The sequence below is a fragment of the Ammospiza nelsoni genome, chromosome 32 (assembly GCF_027579445.1).
Source record: "Ammospiza nelsoni isolate bAmmNel1 chromosome 32, bAmmNel1.pri, whole genome shotgun sequence".
Taxonomy (NCBI): domain Eukaryota; kingdom Metazoa; phylum Chordata; class Aves; order Passeriformes; family Passerellidae; genus Ammospiza; species Ammospiza nelsoni.
The window spans coordinates 2,180,694-2,198,439 of record NC_080664.1 but is presented as its reverse complement, the minus strand read 5'-3'; the positions used below and the strand labels follow the sequence as shown (position 1 = coordinate 2,198,439).

Below are 17,746 nucleotides of genomic sequence, written 5' to 3'. Positions count from 1 at the left end.
TTAAGTAAAATATAAGTCCTGAAACAGAAGCTTGCAAGCAAAGCAGTTTATTTTAATTTCCACATTATTTCATATGAGATAGAAGTGTTTGCTGTGGGTTTAAAATGTTGGAAGCCATTCCTTGCTGCCAGGCAGACCAAACCCAGTGGATAAATTAAATTTTTGCATCTGAGGCACCTCCTGAAATGTATATAAGGAGAAGGGCTCTGCCTCAGAGGAGCTAAAGGAGATCTCCTTCTTCCAGGCCCTGCTCCTCTCTTGCTCCTCCGCGTCGCCGTCACTGCCCACCCACCCCAGCCACCATGAGCCGACAGTGCTACACCTCCGGCTCCATCCTGGGAAGACGAGGCTTTTCCTCGGCCTCCGCCGTCTGCGGCCTGGGCAGGGCCAACAGCAGCTCGGCCTCCGTCTGCCAGCCCGTGGGACGGAGGTGTGGGATCGGTGGCTTCAGCAGCCGCAGCGTCTGTGACCTGGGCCGAGGCCAGAGGATTTCCTTCGGTGGCAGCTGCCGCAGCGGCGTCTACGGCGGGGCTGGCGTCGGGCGCTGCGGCGTCGCGTACGGCGGGGGCCGCTTCGGCACCGTCGTGGGCTTTGGGAACTGTGCGAGCTTCGGGGGCCTGGGCAGCTACAGAGGCCTGGGGGATGGCGTGGCCATGGGGAGCTACGGCGGCGGCATCGGCATCGGCCTCGGCGGAGGGAGGTCCGAGGGCATTCGCGGCGTCAGCATCCACCCGGAGCTCCTCAAGCCCCTGTGCGTGGGCGTGGACCCCGAGGAGTGCCAAGTGCGGACCCACGAGAAGGAGCAGATCAAGAACCTCAACAACCAGTTTGCCTGTTTCATTGACAAGGTGAGACCCCGCTTTCCCCACCCTGTGTCCCCAGAGACAACATGGGGAGCTATTTCTCCTGGTGCCCTGGTATTTAACCTTTCTTATGAGCCATGGTGGTCCTGGCCTGGGCACCCTCTGGATTTTAGCCTTTCACCAAGACAACACCACTAGTGTTGTACCTTTGGATGGTCACTAACCTGCTAAAGGGGTCAGGACCAGCTCCAGGGATATAGTAAATCCAAACCTGTGAGTGATGAGATGAAGCTCTGAAGGATAGGAAATTTTATTTCAAGTGTATAATCTGATGTTGTTCTCACAAGTCTATAAACTCCAAAGGACTTCTGCATTCTTAAAATAATTTGTGTTTCATGAAGGTGATGTGGAAGGATGAATTTAGTTAAAATGGGAGGAACTATTTTAATTTCTTTGTCCCTCCACTCTATGAACAAAATTATTTGGTGATTTCCTAAAAAGATGTAATTTATCATTGTTTTCTTGGCTACATGTAAGAGTTTTCATGGCTGTTTAGAGAGCTGTTATGGGAAAGAATTTTTCAAACAGCAAAGAAAATCTGCTGTGTCTGATCTGATCTTGATTTTCCTGGAGAGTTGTTCTGCAACCGGAAAAACTGAACCCACTCAGGAGCAGCAACTCCTGCTTCTTCCCATTTGTAAAATGACTTATTCATGACCCATCAAACTCCTAGAGAGCCCTTTAATCTAGAAGTGTAAAGGCATGATAAGTATCCACGATTGGAGTTTAAATCAGATACATCCAAATGAGGTCCTGGATGGAGCTTTTAGTGCTGAGAAAGACTTGTTACTGCCCTGGGCCAAGGATCCAGTTCTGGGGCAGGAGTGGAGGTGTCTGGCTGAGCAAGCGTTGGCTGAACCCAGGCTTGGCCCCCACACAGAATGAAGGCACTGATGTTGCTCAGCCTGAGATTCGAGTCCTGGGTGGGACCAATTTAACTCAGAGAAGATGCTGGTGCCACTCAACCCCCTGAGACAGCAGCACCTGACCATTTGCAATTCTGATTTGATTTTCACTTTTCCCCTTGGGAAGTACAGAAACCCTGGGACAGGAGAGCCTGACCCTCCCATCTCTTCCCTGCCCAGGTGCGGCTGCTGGAGCAGCAGAACAAGGTGCTGACCACCAAGTGGGAGCTGCTGCAGCAGTATGTGCTCCCAGCATCCCGGAGAAACTTGGAGCCTGTGTTTGAAAACTTCATCTGCAACCTGAGGAAGCAGCTGGAGTGTGTGATGGGGGAGCGAGAGCGGTTGGAGAATGAGGAGCGGTGCCTGCGGGACCTGGTGCAGGAGTTCAAGTGCAAGTAAGTCACACACAGGGAAGCTGCAGAGGAGGATGTTGCTGGCCTGGGTGGTGTCCCTGAGTGTGAATCTAAGGAAATTGCACTGGATGGATCAACAAACTGGGGCACAGGGCAAGGCACTGCAGTAGTGGGTGAATTTCCTGCGTTGGAGATGGACTGGGAGATGTTTTGAAGCCCAGTTTCCTTAGGGAGCAGGATTGGAAACCACTCTTTCTCTGCTTCCTGCAAACCCATGTGGTTTGCCATATCAAATCTCCCCCACCACCTGTTCCTGTGTTTTCCCCAGTGCCATCCATTCCCACAAAACAAACAAAACCCTCAGCCAATTTTCTCCACCCCACTCTTTTACCCACATCATGCTGGGATTCATTCTCTCTTCCCAGAGGGAATGTGGGAATTTTTTTTTTTTTTTAATCTAAGCTGTAGATGCTCCTTAATATCTCCCCATGTGCTCTGCTAAGCCACAAACAAGGTCACTGGATCAACTTTCCCCAGAGTTCACCATCTGAGGTGTTTTTTCTTGCTGAGCCACTACTGAGCAGGTCCAACTCACAGAATCAGCATCTTGTGAAAGTTCTTGCAGGTCCCAATTACTGACTCATTATGCCCTGACTTTGCTCCCCACTGCACCCTGGAGTTTCACAGTTTGCTCAAGCTCCTGAACTTCCCCTGGAGCATTTTGGCCAGTCTCTCCATAGACACTCTGAGCACAGTCCTGGATGCTCTGGAAAAACATCTCACAAAGCAGAAGGGCTGGAAGCAGCAACCCAAGCCTCCAGCTTTGCATTTCTGGTGGTTTGGCTGGATTTTCTCTGACTCCAGCCCCCAAAGCACTGGCATGGCTAAAACTGCTGAGTAAAACCCAGTGAGGGGGTAAAAAACAGCAATGAAGCAAAAAAAAAAAAAAAAAAAAAAAAAAAAAAAAAAAAAAAAAAAAGATTAAAAACGAGGTGCAAAGTGAAATCTCATTTCCCCACAGTCTGCAGTGGATGGTTGGGTGATGGAGATGGGACCCCCAGGGCTCAGCACCCCCCTGCTCTGCTTTCCTGCAGGTATGAAGATGAGATCAACAAGCGCACGGCGGCAGAGAACGAGTTCGTGGTGCTCAAGAAGGTGAGCCAGGGCCAGATAAGGGTGGGCAAACCCTGGGTTGGGGTCAGTGGGAGAAGTGGGGAGTCCTGACACCATGGCACAGCGTGATGCCCCAAAATTGAGGCAACCCAAGGAATCTGGAGGGCCTCCCTGAGTTATTCAGCACGTGAAGCCCAAACCCACATAGTGCTAAGGGCTGGAAATGGTGGAGTTTTCTCCTAATCTAAAGAAAACCTGGGATTTGCCACAGTCTTTCCTTCACCTCTTTTCACCAAATTCTGGTATCTCTCCAGGATGTGGATTGTCTCTACCTGACCAAGGAGGAGCTGGAGGTGAGGGTGGGCCTCCTGAGACAGCAGCTTGAGTTCCTGAAGTGCATCTATGCCGAGGTAAGAGCTCCTGGCCCAATCTGCTCCCTGGGCTGAGGCATCATCTCCTGCCCTCCCCACCTGAGTCCTACACCAAGAGTGCAAGGGAAAGTGTCTTTTCTGAAAATCCCAGAATTGCAGCCCGAAACTCGTTTTCTTTTTGATGTATTTGACAACAACGCTATCACACCTACTTTGGGAAGGCATTATTTAGTCTTGGTTGCTACATTGCTGCTGACAAGGGGAGGGATCTTTTGCTTGAAAACCTCTCAAATTCTAATCCAAACCATCCCTGGGCTGGCCAAATGTTTCTAGCCTTTTTTTTTTTTTTTTACAGTAGTCAAAATGTCAAAATATTTTCATGAAAATAACACTTCTGTTTAAAATTCCACAATTTTAAACAAAACACACAGGGGACACTTTGCATGGACACCTTTTTGAGCTAAACCCCCTCAGCAGGGGTCAGTGGGGCTCAAAGAACGTGAGGATTCCCAATCCAGGAAAGCACTGGCACAGCCAGGAATGCAGAAGTGGCTTGTTTCACCAGAACTCCCCACCCTCCCTTAGGGAACTGCATGCAGCCATCCCTTGTTGTGCCACCAAAACAGGTCCCAGCTGCCAGGTGTTGCTGGACACAAGTTGCCCAAGAGGAAAACCCCATGCTGGGAGTTCAGAGGAGAACCTCCTCCAACCAGACCCCCCTTGCTGGGGTTGCTGCTGGCCTGGCTGGGGCTGGGTGAGGGAATGGAACTGATGCTCTGGTCCTGCAGGAGAGGGCTCAGCTTGACTGTCAGCTGTGTGACACCTCTGTCATCGTGCAAATGGACAACAGCCGGGACCTGGACATGGAGGGCATCATCAAAAGCGTGGAGTGCTGCTATGAGGAGATTGCTCAGAAGAGCAAGGCCGAGGTGGAGGCTTTCTACCAAACCAGGGTGAGTATTCCACAAATTTCTTTGACAGACCATTCCTGAGACCATTCCTGAGACCATTCCCATCCTCCATGATGCAGCTTTAACCACCTCACGCTGTGTAGTGGCTTCAGTTTGCTTAAGAAAGTTGTACCAAAAAAAACCCCAAACGCAAACCAACCTTAAAAGTGTGGTTTGAGACATTTTGGTACACACAGAGCAGATCAGAGTGTTTAGAGATGTCCCCTTCATGCACTCTGAGGAGCATCATTACTTCCCAAAGGGAAAACCATAGAACCCTAAGGCTGGAAAAGAGCTCCAAGATCAGCAAGTCCAGGACCCCCTGAGACCCTCACCTTATCCGGGCTGAGGCCGTGTCTGGGTGGTGCCCAGGAAACACTGACCCTGGTGCAGCTTCAGAGATTTCCAACTTTCCGGGGAGTTGGGGGGCCTGGGAAGGGGGATTTGGGTGCATTGACATCATCCCCTTCCCGTGCAACAGCTGGAGGAACTCCACAGCAGCCGGGGCAAGTTCTGTGATGACCTGAAGAACAACCAGAGTGAGATTGCTGAGCTCAACAGGATGATCCAGAAGCTGCAGTGTGAGTCGGACAATGTGAAGAAACAGGTAGGACCAAGGGATGGATCCACCTGGGAGTGCAGCTCCTCCATCAAAGGGCATTGTCCTACCAGCTCCCACCCTGTGGGGCTGCAGAGAACCCCCTGCCCCAGATTAGGTCTATTGTAACTTCTCATCTGCTGCTCATGCACACAAAAAAGCAGATTTATTTCTCACTTTGCAAATAAGAAGTTCATGGGTTTGGCAGTACCAGAATAAGTGTTTGCTGTGAGCTCCCACCAGGCTGTAGCCAACAGATCCCATTCCCTTCATCCCAAATAGCTTGGCCACCCCAAATCCAGCCTAAATCTTGTCTCTCTGGCATTTCTTGGCTGAGGAATGTATGAGCAACACTGTGGAGATACCCCTTAATATCATCCTTGGCTGCCCTCTTGCCCAGAGGAATTGTGCCTGGAAGTGTCCAAGGCCAGGCTAGATGTGGTTTGGAGCAGCCCAGGCTAGTGGAGGATGTCCCTGCCCATGGCAGGAGATGGGACTGGATGGGCTTTACCTTACTTGACTGAAGCTTTGTGGGGATGTCCTCCTGTGGCTGTCCCCAGATCTCAGCCCTGCAGACAGCAATCTGTGATGCCGAGCAACGAGGAGACTGCGCCCTCAAGGATGCCCGGCAGAAGCTGGTTGACCTGCAGACAGCCCTGCAGCAGGCCAAGGACAAGATGGCCTGTCTGCTCAGGGACTACCAGGAGCTGCTCAATGTCAAGCTGGCCCTGGACATTGAGATTGCCACATACAGGACGCTGCTGGAGGGAGAAGAGAGCAGGTAGGAGCAGCCCTGGATGCACCTTGTAAGGATGATCAGCAAAAGACAGGTGGAGGAGAAACAAATGCTGCACCCAGGGCTGCAGAGGGGAGCAGGACCCCTTTTCCCTCCCACTCGGTGCAGAGGGGATCACATTCCCATCCAAAAAGAGGATGGGATATTAGTAAGACCATGGAATTAGGGACTCAACCCTGCAGTGCTTTGGTGGGCAAGCATCTCTCAGCAGGCTGCCCCTAACGAGCTGAAGGACGTCAGGTTTCTAAGGAGGCAGTAGCTGGGCTCTGTTTGCTTGTGAATTTGAGGAATATGTCCCTAAATACATGTCTGACACGTTTCTTTCCTTGACAGGATATGCACCGGCAACCCTGTGAGCGTAGGTGAGTTAATGAGCCCCGTCTTGATTTCCTTACAAGCTTTTTAAGTTCGCAGCGCTCCTTTTGAGCCGGGTTTTGGCCGCTCCGGGCGTGACCGAGCTTGTTTCTCTCCCGCAGCCGTGGTCAGCGGCGGGGGCACGGTCGGGGAGTGCCGGTCCCTGTCTGGAATCGGAGGCAAATGCACCGTGAAGAGCGGAGGGGCCGGCGCGGGGCTGGGCATGGTCTCGTCCTTCGGCAACGCCGGGTTCAGCACCCGCAGCGTGGATTGTGTGCCCAAGGTCGGGGCGGGATTCGGGGCCCGCAGCGCGGTCAGCTGCGTGGGGAGGGAGGTGCTCACCGGCGTGGACGGGGGGCAGTGCGCCGCCGGGATGGGCAACCTGGGCAACCTGGGCAACCTGGGCAACCTGGGCAGCGTGGTGTGCGCGGGCGTGGAGCAGTGCGGGCCCGGCGCCGTGCTGATCCCCGGGGCACCGGGGGTCTGCGGGAACAGGTTCAGCACAGCCGTGCGCGTCGTCAGGACGAGCCGGTAGAGAGCGGCCGGCCCGAGACGGCAGATTTTATAATAATCAGCATTTCTGCAATAAAACAGTATTCCCCCTCCCTCTGACAGCCACAGGGATCACACAACCATGTGCTAGGACATCGCTCTGCCTGAACCCTTAGCCTGATAACACCCACCCTCTCCCTGATGTCTTTCTTGGGGGAAACTCCCCCCTGCCCCGCCTGTCCCCCCCCAGCCAGGTGAGATTTTAATTTCAGAGACCACCCCTGTCTCCACTCATCATCTTGGCTTTTCAGTCACCCTGCCCTGCTTGACCCCTTTCCAGCAGAGACTTTTAATGCAGCTATTGCAAAAGGATGAAAAATCTGGTCATCCCAACTTCAGAGAGAGAAGCCACAATTTAATTGTCCAAGACAAAGCTGCGGCTGTAATTTACTTCTTTAATGACAGCAGAAAATCCAACTTTTCCTGTTTACAAGAGGGTTGGGAATGCTTATGCAAATTGGTCCAGGTTGCTACACTGTGTTTGGTAGAGCAGATTTTAATTACACCCCAATGAGCACCTTATATTTCTGTAGTTAAATGCATGTGTTGTTTTTCCTGTGTGCAATAGACGGAGTTAAAGCTTTTCATGTGTAAGTGAACAGAGTTATTACCCTTCGCTTACTCCAGACTTTCAGCTGTACCTTCAATAAACTCCATGCATAATTCATGCTGCACTGCCTGGGCTTTGTTTCCCTCCCTCATATTGCAAATCATAGAAATTTCCTCAAACCTGAGTGTCCACATGGGTGGAGTTTGGAGCTTCAAGAAGGTTTTGTCTGCTCTTTTTCCTGAAGCACCTTTGCATACCTTTATTCCATCCACTGATTAGTGTGGCCACACGGATGTCTGGAAAGGAGGCTATTTACCAACTGTGGGTATGCAGTTTGCTTGGGATCTCTCACAGTGTCTGGGATCTCTGGAGATGGAACAAAAAGGCAGCCAGGCCCTTCTTTAAGGAAATCAGTGAGAAGCAGCTCAGGGAGGAGCAGGAAAATAATCCCATACCACACCTGTGAAACCCTCTCACAAGAGTGGGTTGATTTTAGAAGAAGGTAAGAGCAAAGTGCAGTTTCCCAAAATGCAGCATCAGTCCTTCCTCAACTGCCACCTTCCTTAAAATATGTGAGCTCACACAAAGAGCAGGGTCTGGAGATGTGGCTAGACATGCTCCTCCATCATCCCTTCCAGGGAGGGAAAACCCTCTCTCACAATTTTAGGAAACTGGGATTTAGGAGAAATCACATCATCCTCTCCTTTTTCTCTGTGAGGTTCATAGAATCATGGAATATCCTGGCTGGGAAGGGACCCACAAGGATCATCAAATCCCAGTCCTGGCCCTGCACAGGACACCCCAAAAGTCCCACCAGATGCTTGATTGTTGTCCCAATGCTCCTGGACTTCTGCAGGGCTCCCAGTTCCCCTGGATCCCTGATGGGTCTCTATAACTTGGCTGGGAGGACCTTGCCATGGTGGCAACTCAGCCCAGCTGGATGGACATCTGGAATCACAGGAAAACAAACCAGCCCCGCAGCTCCTCCCTTCCCACAGCTCCCCATGGCAGAGCCAATAGCCCCTGAGCCAGCTCTGCATCACCCTTGGAGAAATCCCTGCGTCCAGCCCGGGGCAGCACAGGGCGTGGGCAGGTTCATGTGCCCATGAAAGGCTCACCAAGAAACAGGGGCTGGAATTTATCCCCCCATGTCCCACCCTGCTTCCAAGACCTCCCTGCTGACTCACAGCTTCTTCCCCTTGACCTCTGCAGGGCTGGAGGATGAGCTCAGCCCCCATGCCAGACTCTGTCCTCGTGCATGGGACGGGGATGAACCCAGTGTGGGATGAGCTCTGGCCTCTGCTGCTCTCCCACCATGGGGCATTCTGGCTCCCCTCGTGGTATATTGGATGTGATCAACAGGGAGCAGAGCACTAATTCTGTTTTAATAAATGCCACAGTTGGCTGGGGGGTGGTGAAAGCCAAGTGGGTCAGCCCTTGGTGAGAAAGCAAAACTTACCCTGCTGAAGATGTTTTTGGAAATGTTGTCTTCAGCTTTTCTGCTCCGTGAACACAACTCAGGCTCCATCTCATTTCTATGTAAATACCAAGCAGAAACACCCAAAACAAGAAGCTTCCAGTGCCCCAGCAGCTCATAATTTATGTTGATCATCTCCCTGCAAAGCAATACCTGAACACCAAACACCAGCCAGCTCCCCAGGGGGCAAAAGCAGTCTGGCAGCTCTTGCATTTCTGGGAAAAAACCTTTAATCATCCCTGTCCTCAACTCCAGCTATTGCAAAAGCCATGTTTGCTGCTGCCTGCTTGAAGATGTTCACGTAGATCAGGGTAGGTGGAGGTCAAATCCTGCACAGTGTAAATCTGGACGGACCCTTTTGTAAATTGATAGAGTCCAAAACTATAGATTCATGGAATGGTTGGGTTAGAAGGATCTTATAAAACATCTTCTTCCACCCCCTGCCATGTCCAGGGACAACTTCCACTATCCCAGGTTGCTCCAAGCCCCATTCAGCCTGGCCTTGGACCCTTTGAGGGATGGGGCAACCACAGCTTCTCTGGGGAATCCACTGCAGGGTCTCCCCACCCTCACAGGGAGAAATTTCTTCCCTATATTTAGCTTTGACTTCCCCTCTTTCAGCTTGAGCCCAGCGCCTGGCAGAGTTGATGCAAACAGACATGAAAATGCCACATCTGCCTCTGGGTTTGGAGCGCCAGCCCTTGGCTCCTCCACACCACCAAGCAGCCCAGGAGGGAAAGGAGCATTTTTCACGTGGCCTTTGCATCTCTCACATACCCTGTGGATAACGAGCCGCGGGGAGAAGAGTGTGGGAGCCTGAAGTGACAATTCCTTCTTTCTTCTTGGCAGCCCCACCTTTAATCCCATTACATTCATTCAGCTCCAACATCTGATCTGAACCCGTTCTTCAGCTTCAGGACAAGCTGCCTTTACTGGGGTCAAGGAACCATGAAGACAAAATCTCATTTTCCCATCGCACCCTGGCTTTGAATTTTATGCAAATCACGGAGGCAATGGATGCTCATGAATTTCAAGTGACGTTCCAGGTTCAGACCCACATTTTCCAAAAAGAAACAAGCTGACCTGCACCATCTTGAAATAATTTCTCACTGCAAAGGGAAATTCTCTTTCAGTGCCCCGGCTCTCTATTTCAGCCTGCCCAGCAGCATTTCTCCAGGGATAATCAGATATTTGGTCTTCTGTATTCAGTAGCACCTGTTTAAGTGTTCTTCCAGAGATGCCAGTGGGATTTTAGCTCCTTAATGGTTTTATAGCTCTGGGGCACAGGGATGTGTTTTGAAAGGCAAGTAGAGTCCTGTCCTGAAAATATATTTAAGCTCCAGTCCTGCAGAATTCAGGTAAAGCCACCAGGGCAGCCTCATGCCAAAGAACAGCTGAGCTCTGACATGCAAGGGATAAAATACTCTCAACACTGCAGTTCCACAAAGTCTGAGATACCAGAAAATGTCACCACACCCTGTTGAATGTATCTTTTTTCCCAAGGACTCCGGGAAGTAAAATAAGGAGGATTTGTGGGAGTATTTTTCATGCTGGTTAAATCTGCTTCTGGCAGCATTTTTGATGGAATGTTCAAAGGTCCTTAAAAGAAATCAGAGCTAGAGAGAGCCAGAAACTCAGGACTGACTACATCCTAAAGTGGGAAAATGACATCATTCCACAGAGATGGGCAGAGAGATTTTCAGAAAATCTGCCTCTTTTTTTTTGAAATGGTTTTTAGTCAAGATGAAAATGCATCAATCACATCATCAGCTAGCTGGAGAAATCACAACACAGCCTCTGCATGGGATGGAGTTGTCCTCTGGAAATGCAAATGTCCAACGGAATTGCCTAGAAAGCCCGCCATAGGCTAAATAATGAATATAAATGGGCCAAATTCGAGGTGGTATTTACATCTGGAAAGGAGAAAGAGGAAAACTTGATCAGGACCTCTTTGTCAATTCATCCCAAAGAGATGGTCCCTGCCCAGGGAGTAGGAACAGCAAACTGGATAAATTAGAGCCCCAAAAGGGGTGTCAGGTTTCATGAACATCAAGCCGCCTTCTGCCTTCAGGTGAAGAAACCCCATGAATTATTTTTGTTCAGATTTAACCATTTTGTTCTCACTGTCTTTCACTTGAGTTAGTCCAGAGGACTCTGCACTGATCTCTGTGTTGATGTGCTGCATCCTTTAAGCAGAATTGTGAATCAAAGACATTATTTCTGGCTTTATAACATTTTTTTTTTTTCACAGTAAGGAAATTATAGAATCATGGAATCCCAGAATGGTTTGGGTTGGAAGGAATCTCAAAGACCATCTCATTCCATCCTCCCACAGGCAGGGACACCTTGCATTAACCCAGGTTGCTCCAAGCCCTCACAACCTGGCCTTGGACACCTCCAGGGTTAAGCAAAATAATACAAAATGCAATAACCCTTCTCTGTGAGGAGATAGAAATCTGGGTGTTAGATAACTCTTCCAGCTGAGCAGATCCAGCCCCAGGAGGCGTGTTTGGGCGCAATCAGGGTTTAACAAGTCTCAGGGAGACAGCTGCCTCCTGGCACGTCAAAACCATGAAGGCACTAAATTGATCACTGGACTTCCATGCAGCCAAGCCCAGATCCCCGGGGGATAAAAGGGGCACCCTGACTCCCTCTCCTCAGAGAGCTGCAGAGTCTCTCTGGCTGTGTGGGGCCCTTCTGTGCCGCCGCGATGAACCGGGCGCTCAGCATGAGGGCAGGAGGGGGAGGCCGATCCTACAGCGCTGCCTCGGCCATAATTCCAAGCAGCAACAGGGCTGGCTTTAGCTCTGTGTCTGTGGCACGGGGAGGAGGAGGAGGAGGAGGAGGCTTTGGGAAGCTCGTTGGAGGAGGTGGTGGCGGCAGTTTTGGCGGTGGTGGAGGTTTTGGCAGCAGGAGCCTCTACAACCTTGGTGGTAGCAAGAGGATTTCCATCGGGGTTGGAAGCAGCTTCCGAGCTGCTTTTGGAAGTGGAGCTGCTGGTGGCTCTGGCCTGGGAGGTGGGGGTGGCTTTGGCCTGGGGCTTGGTGGTGGAGGAGGTGGGTTTGGTGGTGGTGGGGCTGGTAGTGGCCTTGGGTTGGGGCTTGGTGGTGGAGGTGGTGGACTTGGCTTTGGTGGAGGTGCTGGTGGGCTTGGCTATGGTGGTGGTCATGGAGGTGGTGGAGGGTTTGGCTTTGGTGGGCTGGGGGGGCTGGGAGGATTCCCTGCAGGGCTGGGAGGTGGCAGGAACCCCCCAGGGTTTTCTGGGGGCCCACCTGGAGTGGGTACAATCCAAGAAGTGACTGTAAACCAGAGCCTCCTGGCACCGCTGAACCTGGAGATAGATCCAAACATCCAACAGGTGCGGAAAGATGAGAAGGAGCAGATCAAGACCCTCAACAACAAATTTGCTTCTTTCATTGACAAGGTGAGACTTGTTGGGTGCTGTGGATCTGTGGTAGAGGGGGAGTGACGATCTAGTAGGCACCAAAATAGGACTTTAGAAATCTACAGTCTTTCACACATTTTCTCCCTACATGTCTTGGTTAAGTCTCTCAAACAATAATGTCCTTCTGAACATTGACAGGGCAGAAAATAAGACAAGAAAATTGTAGTAAGGGGATTAGATCCAGGTTTTGTGCCTGAGAAACAACACAGATTAGTTGAAATGGCATAAGTCACTTTTGGGTCCAGGTCTAGTGGCTCAACACCACTCACTCTCTGGGCAATCACAGCAGTTGTCTCACTCTTTGTTGTTTATTGCCTGCAAGATAAAATCCTTTTTGTATTGACTCAATTGACTCAACCACTCAAGTCCTTCCTCAGCTTTTAATTGGATAAATATGTTGTAAGTGTGAGCAAAAGGAAAGGCAATTAAGCAATTTTAGCATTAGTACTCAGACCTTGGCTTTAAGAAAGATATGTATCTTACAAAGAAAGAAACCCCAGAGGGTGTGAAAGAAGAACTTCACTGTCTGATGAAGAAAGACCTGAACCCAAATTTTCTTACCATTGCTTGTTGACTTCCTAAACCAAATTGCCTCTGAAGAGAACTGTCCACTAAGGGTGGATTTTCTCAGCTACAGGTTGGGCTAACATAGCCCTGGATAATCTAGAGGATATTCTCAGTTTGGAAACTCTTAGTTCGGGACTCCCTTGGCTCCTGCCATGCATCACTGCCAGTGTTGAATATTGGCTATCAGCTCACAGATATCTTCTGCCTAAGCCTCTTCTGCCTCCCAACGCTCAGGTTCGCTTCCTGGAGCAGCAGAACAAGGTGCTGGAGACCAAATGGACCCTTCTGCAGGAGCAGGGACAAAAAAACAATTCTGGCAAGAGCAACCTGGACCCGCTGTTCGAGGCCTACATCAACAACCTGCGGCGGCAGCTGGCCAACCTGCTCAATGAGCGGGGACGCATGGACGGGGAGCTGAAGAACATGCAGGACCTCGTGGAGGACTTCAAAAACAAGTGAGTGTGAAATGGGCTGTAAATGGTTAGCTGAGCATTGAGCAGCAGGAGTTTTCACCCAGAGGGTAGCCAGGCACTGAACAGGCTCCCCAGGGGATGGTCAAAGTCCCATGGCTACCAGAGCTCCAGAAGGGTTTGGACAATGCTCTCAGGCATGGGGTGGGGTTGGTGAGGTGTCCTGTGCAGGGGCAGGAGTTGGACTCAAGGATCCTCATGGGTCCCTTCCAACTCAGCTGATTCTATGGTTCTATGATTCTGTAATTCCATGATTTTATGACTCATGTCAAAAATTTCAGTTTCTGAAAGTCAAACATCCAGACTGAAGTATTAATGGAAATTTCTCTAGGAAAGGGGAAAAAGTGTCTCCAGTTTGTGCTCTAACCCATAACATAAAACATCTCTAATCACCTCCAATACCCCCTATCTCTCCCTGCAGGACCCATTTTCCTCAACAGCACCAAAAAGGATCCATCGACCTTTTTCCCATCAAAAAATGGAGATTCAGCCAGGACACAGCACCTTGGGATGGCTCTTGCAAATAAAAATCCTCTAAACCAGCTTTACCTTCCTTGCTACATCTGCATAAAGTAAAAAATACCCTTTCAGCCTTCTGAGAAAGGGGAATCTCACACATTGGAGCTGGACAGTTCCCAGGAGGCTGATTTGGAGATGCCACCCTCAGTCCAGATCACTTTGCAGTCCTACCTGGACACCAGTTCTACTTCTCAAGGTCTGATCCAGCACCTCTTTCCCCTTATCTCTGTAGATATGAAGAGGAAATCAACCGGCGCACGGCAGCAGAGAACGAATTTGTGGTGCTCAAGAAGGTGGGTGAGACAGGAGGTGCTGCAGATGCTGAGCCAGCCCCAACCGTTGCACAAACTGGGAATATCCTGAAGGATGGGACATCTCATGGAGCTGCATCCTTATCCTTTAGAAGGGTTTTAATTCACCATTTGTTCATAGTATTGCGGGAAAGGAATGGAGTGGAAGGAAGCAAAAATGTAGGAAGGAAGCAAAATCTCCTCCCACTCTGGTCCCACAACACACAGAGGTGCAAAACAGACCATGTAGGGACAAAGGGGGTTGGTCATGCCTGGGAATACCAGGTACCAAGGCCAAAGAGCCAGGCCTTCCCTCCTTATCCACTTCCAAATTACACACAGCACTTTTTTGGGGCAAGAGATGCCGTCTTGGTGCTCTTCCAGTGGGATGTGCCAAGCACAGCTTCTCTACCAGGCAGCAGGGAAAGGGGCAGCCTTGTGTCCAGGCTTGGCTGTTTCTTGACTGTGGGTAGGAATTTCTTCCTGGCTGAGAAGAGGATCCAGGTGCCACAGGTGTCCCCACAGCTGCTCTTTTCCAGGATGTGGATGCTGCTTACATGAACAAGGTGGAGCTGGAGGCCAAGGTGGACGCCCTGAGTGATGAACTGAACTTCCTTCGAGCCCTCTACGAGGCGGTACAGACAAATCCCCGATTCCTGCCATGCTGTTGTCCTTGGCTGCGGAATGCCACCACTCTGAGGGTTGGGAGAGGTAAGTGCAGCTCCCACGTGCTTCCCACAGGAGCTGGCCCAGCTCAGCGCCCAAGTGTCCGACACTGCTGTCATCCTGTCCATGGACAACAACCGGGACCTGGACCTGAGCAGCATCATTGCCGAAGTCAAAGCTCAGTACGAGGACATCGCCAACCGCAGCCGCGCCGAGGCCGAGGCTTGGTACCAAACCAAGGTGAGCTGACCCATCATTGCCACACGAAATCCCTGCTGCCCCTAAGACGGGCTGTTTGAGCCTTGTCTCCTCCAGCCAGACTCCTCAGATGGTTCAGGTTACATCTTCCTTCTCACCTCAGTTTGAGGAGCTGCAGGCCACGGCTGGGAAACACGGTGATGACCTGCGCAACACGAAGGGTGAAATCTCAGAGCTCAACCGGCTCATCCAGAGGATCCGCTCTGAGATAGAGAACACGAGGAACCAGGTAGGAATGGCAAAAGGAGCCAACAGAGCCCCATTCTGTTGTCCTTCAACACCACAACTCAGGTTTGCTGATCAGGGACTTTTCCAGGCTCGTTAAAGGTGTTTAATTCCTGCCTGAGAAGGGCTTCACTCTGTAAAATTTAACTATTGAGTTGTTCTTGCCAGCCTGGCATTTCAACTCCAGCCATGTTAGCTCAGCTGGAACATTTTCCAAGAACATCACAGCCAGAATGGATTTCTTCCTTGGGTGACTCTCACCCAAAGCCAAGAGCAGCTTTCCAAGGCCCCCCATCCCTTGCAGTGTGCCACCCTGCAGACGGCCATTGGAGACTCAGAGGAGCGTGGGGAGATGGCCCTCAAGGACGCCAAGGCAAAGATGATTGACCTGGAAGACGCCCTGCAGAAAGCCAAGGCTGACATGGCCCGGCAGCTCCGGGAGTACCAGGAGCTCATGAACGTCAAGCTGGCCCTGGACATTGAGATAGCGACCTACAGGAAGCTGCTGGAGGGCGAGGAGAGCAGGTGGGAGCAAAATCCTTGTGGGGATAATAGTGACTGTCACTTTTCCCATCAGAGATTGGTTTCTCTGCCTGTATCCATAATTTTGCTCTAATCTTCTCTAATCCCCCAACAGGCTCAGTGGGGAGGGACTGAACCCCATCAGCTACTGTAAGTATCACAGTTCTGGATCCCAAAGTCTGGCTTTGGGAGCAAGGCCTGGGAGAAACCGTGGGGAAAGGGAAATTTTGCCCCACATAAGACTTTTGGAGCCCTCCCCTGTCATTATGGGCTTGTGCAGGGGATGGAAGTTGGGTTCAAGTCTTGTGGGTCAAGGTCCTGATGGTGGTGCTTCCTGGAACTGGGTGACTTCCCAGAGAAGCTGTAGCTGCCCCTTCCCTGGAAGTGTACAAGGCCAGGTTGGAGGGGCGTGGGGGAGCAACCTGGGATAATGGAAGGAGTCCCTGCACATGGCAGGGGCAGGGATGGGATGACTTTTATGGCCCCTTCTGGCCCAGCCCATCCCATGATTCCATGGCTGCCAAGCAGATGTCCAACCCTCTGATTGCTTCTCCTTGCAGCGGTCATCAGCTCCACCTCCGGCATTTCTGGTGGAGCTGGAGGAGGATTTGGTGGACTGAGCCTGAGTGGAGGAGGCAGTGGAAGTGGTTTTGGCCTTGGAGGAGGTGGTGGAAGCAGCTTTGGTCTCGGAGGAGGTGTTGGAAATGGTTTTGGCCTTGGAGGAGGCGGCGGGAGCAGTTTCGGTCTTGGAGCTGGTGGTGGAGGAGGAGGAGGAGGAAGCTACAGTTTTGGAAGTGGAGGAGGACTCGGACTTGGGGCTGGAGGTGGTCTTGGAGGTGGATTTGGAGGAGGGAGTGGTCTGGGCACTGCTGGCAGCTACAGCCATGCCGGGGGTGGCAGCAGCGTCCTGAGCACCAGCGGAGGGAATTTCAGCTCTGGAAGTGCAAAAGGCACCAACCCAGGTGTGAAAATTGTCTCCAAAACCTCCTCCAGCAAAAAGAGCATAAAAAGCCAGAGCCTGAAGAATGCCACAGAGCCTGAGTAAAGCCAAGCCCAGACCCTCCTCTGTTCCTCCTGACCACCGTTCTCCCCCACCTCCACCCTTCCAGCTGCCCCTGCCCTGCTCCTGCTCTGTAGCTCTCACGCATTTGGATCTTGGGTCAAGAAAAGCAGTGGAACACACAGAAATCAGAGCTCTCCAAGTCCCTGGAACAGGAGTTAAAGGAAAACATGGGCCTAAGTGATTGTTCTGAATGGGGAATTGGTTTAATAAGGCCAAAAAACTTGTGATTGTGGCCACCCACAGCCATCAGCTGAAACAGACCAAACAGCAGGGAAAGTTTTAGCTCAGTTCTGGCTTCTTCCTCCCAGAAGCCCAGGGATGGGCTGGGAATGTGTGTTTAGCTCACCCTGCTTTGCCTTCACTGCTGGAATGAGCCCAACTCACTCCTTCACAAGACAAGCTCGTCTGCATCAGAGGTCTGGGTTATTTTTCTGCTGTCTAGAAATACCCCTGGAGGCTACTCAAAGATCCCAGGCAGTGGCTTGTAATGTCCCTCTTAAAATTTTCTTCAATCTGAGTCACTCTGGTGAGATGGAAAATCCCTCTTTCCTCCATTCACAGGCAAGTTTTGAAAGATATGATTCTTCCAGATATTGTGAAGTTTTGCTGCTGAGTCAGCTCAGGCATTTGAGCCTGACCAGGGATTTGGAGCACTAATGTTGGAGTAGCAACCTGAGATCCCTCCACCCACAAATGAGAATTCAGTGTGCCACAACCTTATCAAAAAGCTTTTCCCAAATCACTCTCCCCTTCCTGCCCTTTCTCTTCTTAAATGAGTTTGCCCACAGTGGCCCTTACATGTAACTTCGGGGGTGGTTTTTGTCAGAGGATTGACCAGT

At 51.0% G+C, this 17,746-nt stretch overlaps 2 protein-coding genes across 2 annotated transcripts; both read left to right on the top strand.

The window, feature by feature from the left end:
* Positions 1 to 302: 302 nt before the first annotated feature.
* On the top strand, positions 303 to 7,490 carry LOC132085695 (keratin, type II cytoskeletal 4-like). Its single transcript, XM_059491132.1, has 9 exons — positions 303 to 848; positions 1,949 to 2,163; positions 3,216 to 3,276; positions 3,549 to 3,644; positions 4,394 to 4,558; positions 5,037 to 5,162; positions 5,714 to 5,934; positions 6,283 to 6,311; positions 6,426 to 7,490. The coding sequence occupies exons 1-9, from the start codon at positions 303 to 305 to the stop codon at positions 6,836 to 6,838; spliced, it is 1,872 nt and encodes a 623-aa protein (XP_059347115.1). The 3' UTR covers positions 6,839 to 7,490.
* Positions 7,491 to 11,484: 3,994 nt separating this feature from the next.
* Positions 11,485 to 16,889, top strand: LOC132085694 (keratin, type II cytoskeletal 5-like). Its single transcript, XM_059491131.1, is given in 9 exon segments — positions 11,485 to 12,306; positions 13,129 to 13,349; positions 14,116 to 14,176; positions 14,713 to 14,808; positions 14,915 to 15,079; positions 15,201 to 15,326; positions 15,627 to 15,847; positions 15,960 to 15,994; positions 16,405 to 16,889. Coding segments are annotated over 9 exon segments (2,232 nt in total).
* The last annotated feature ends 857 nt before the right edge of the window (positions 16,890 to 17,746 follow it).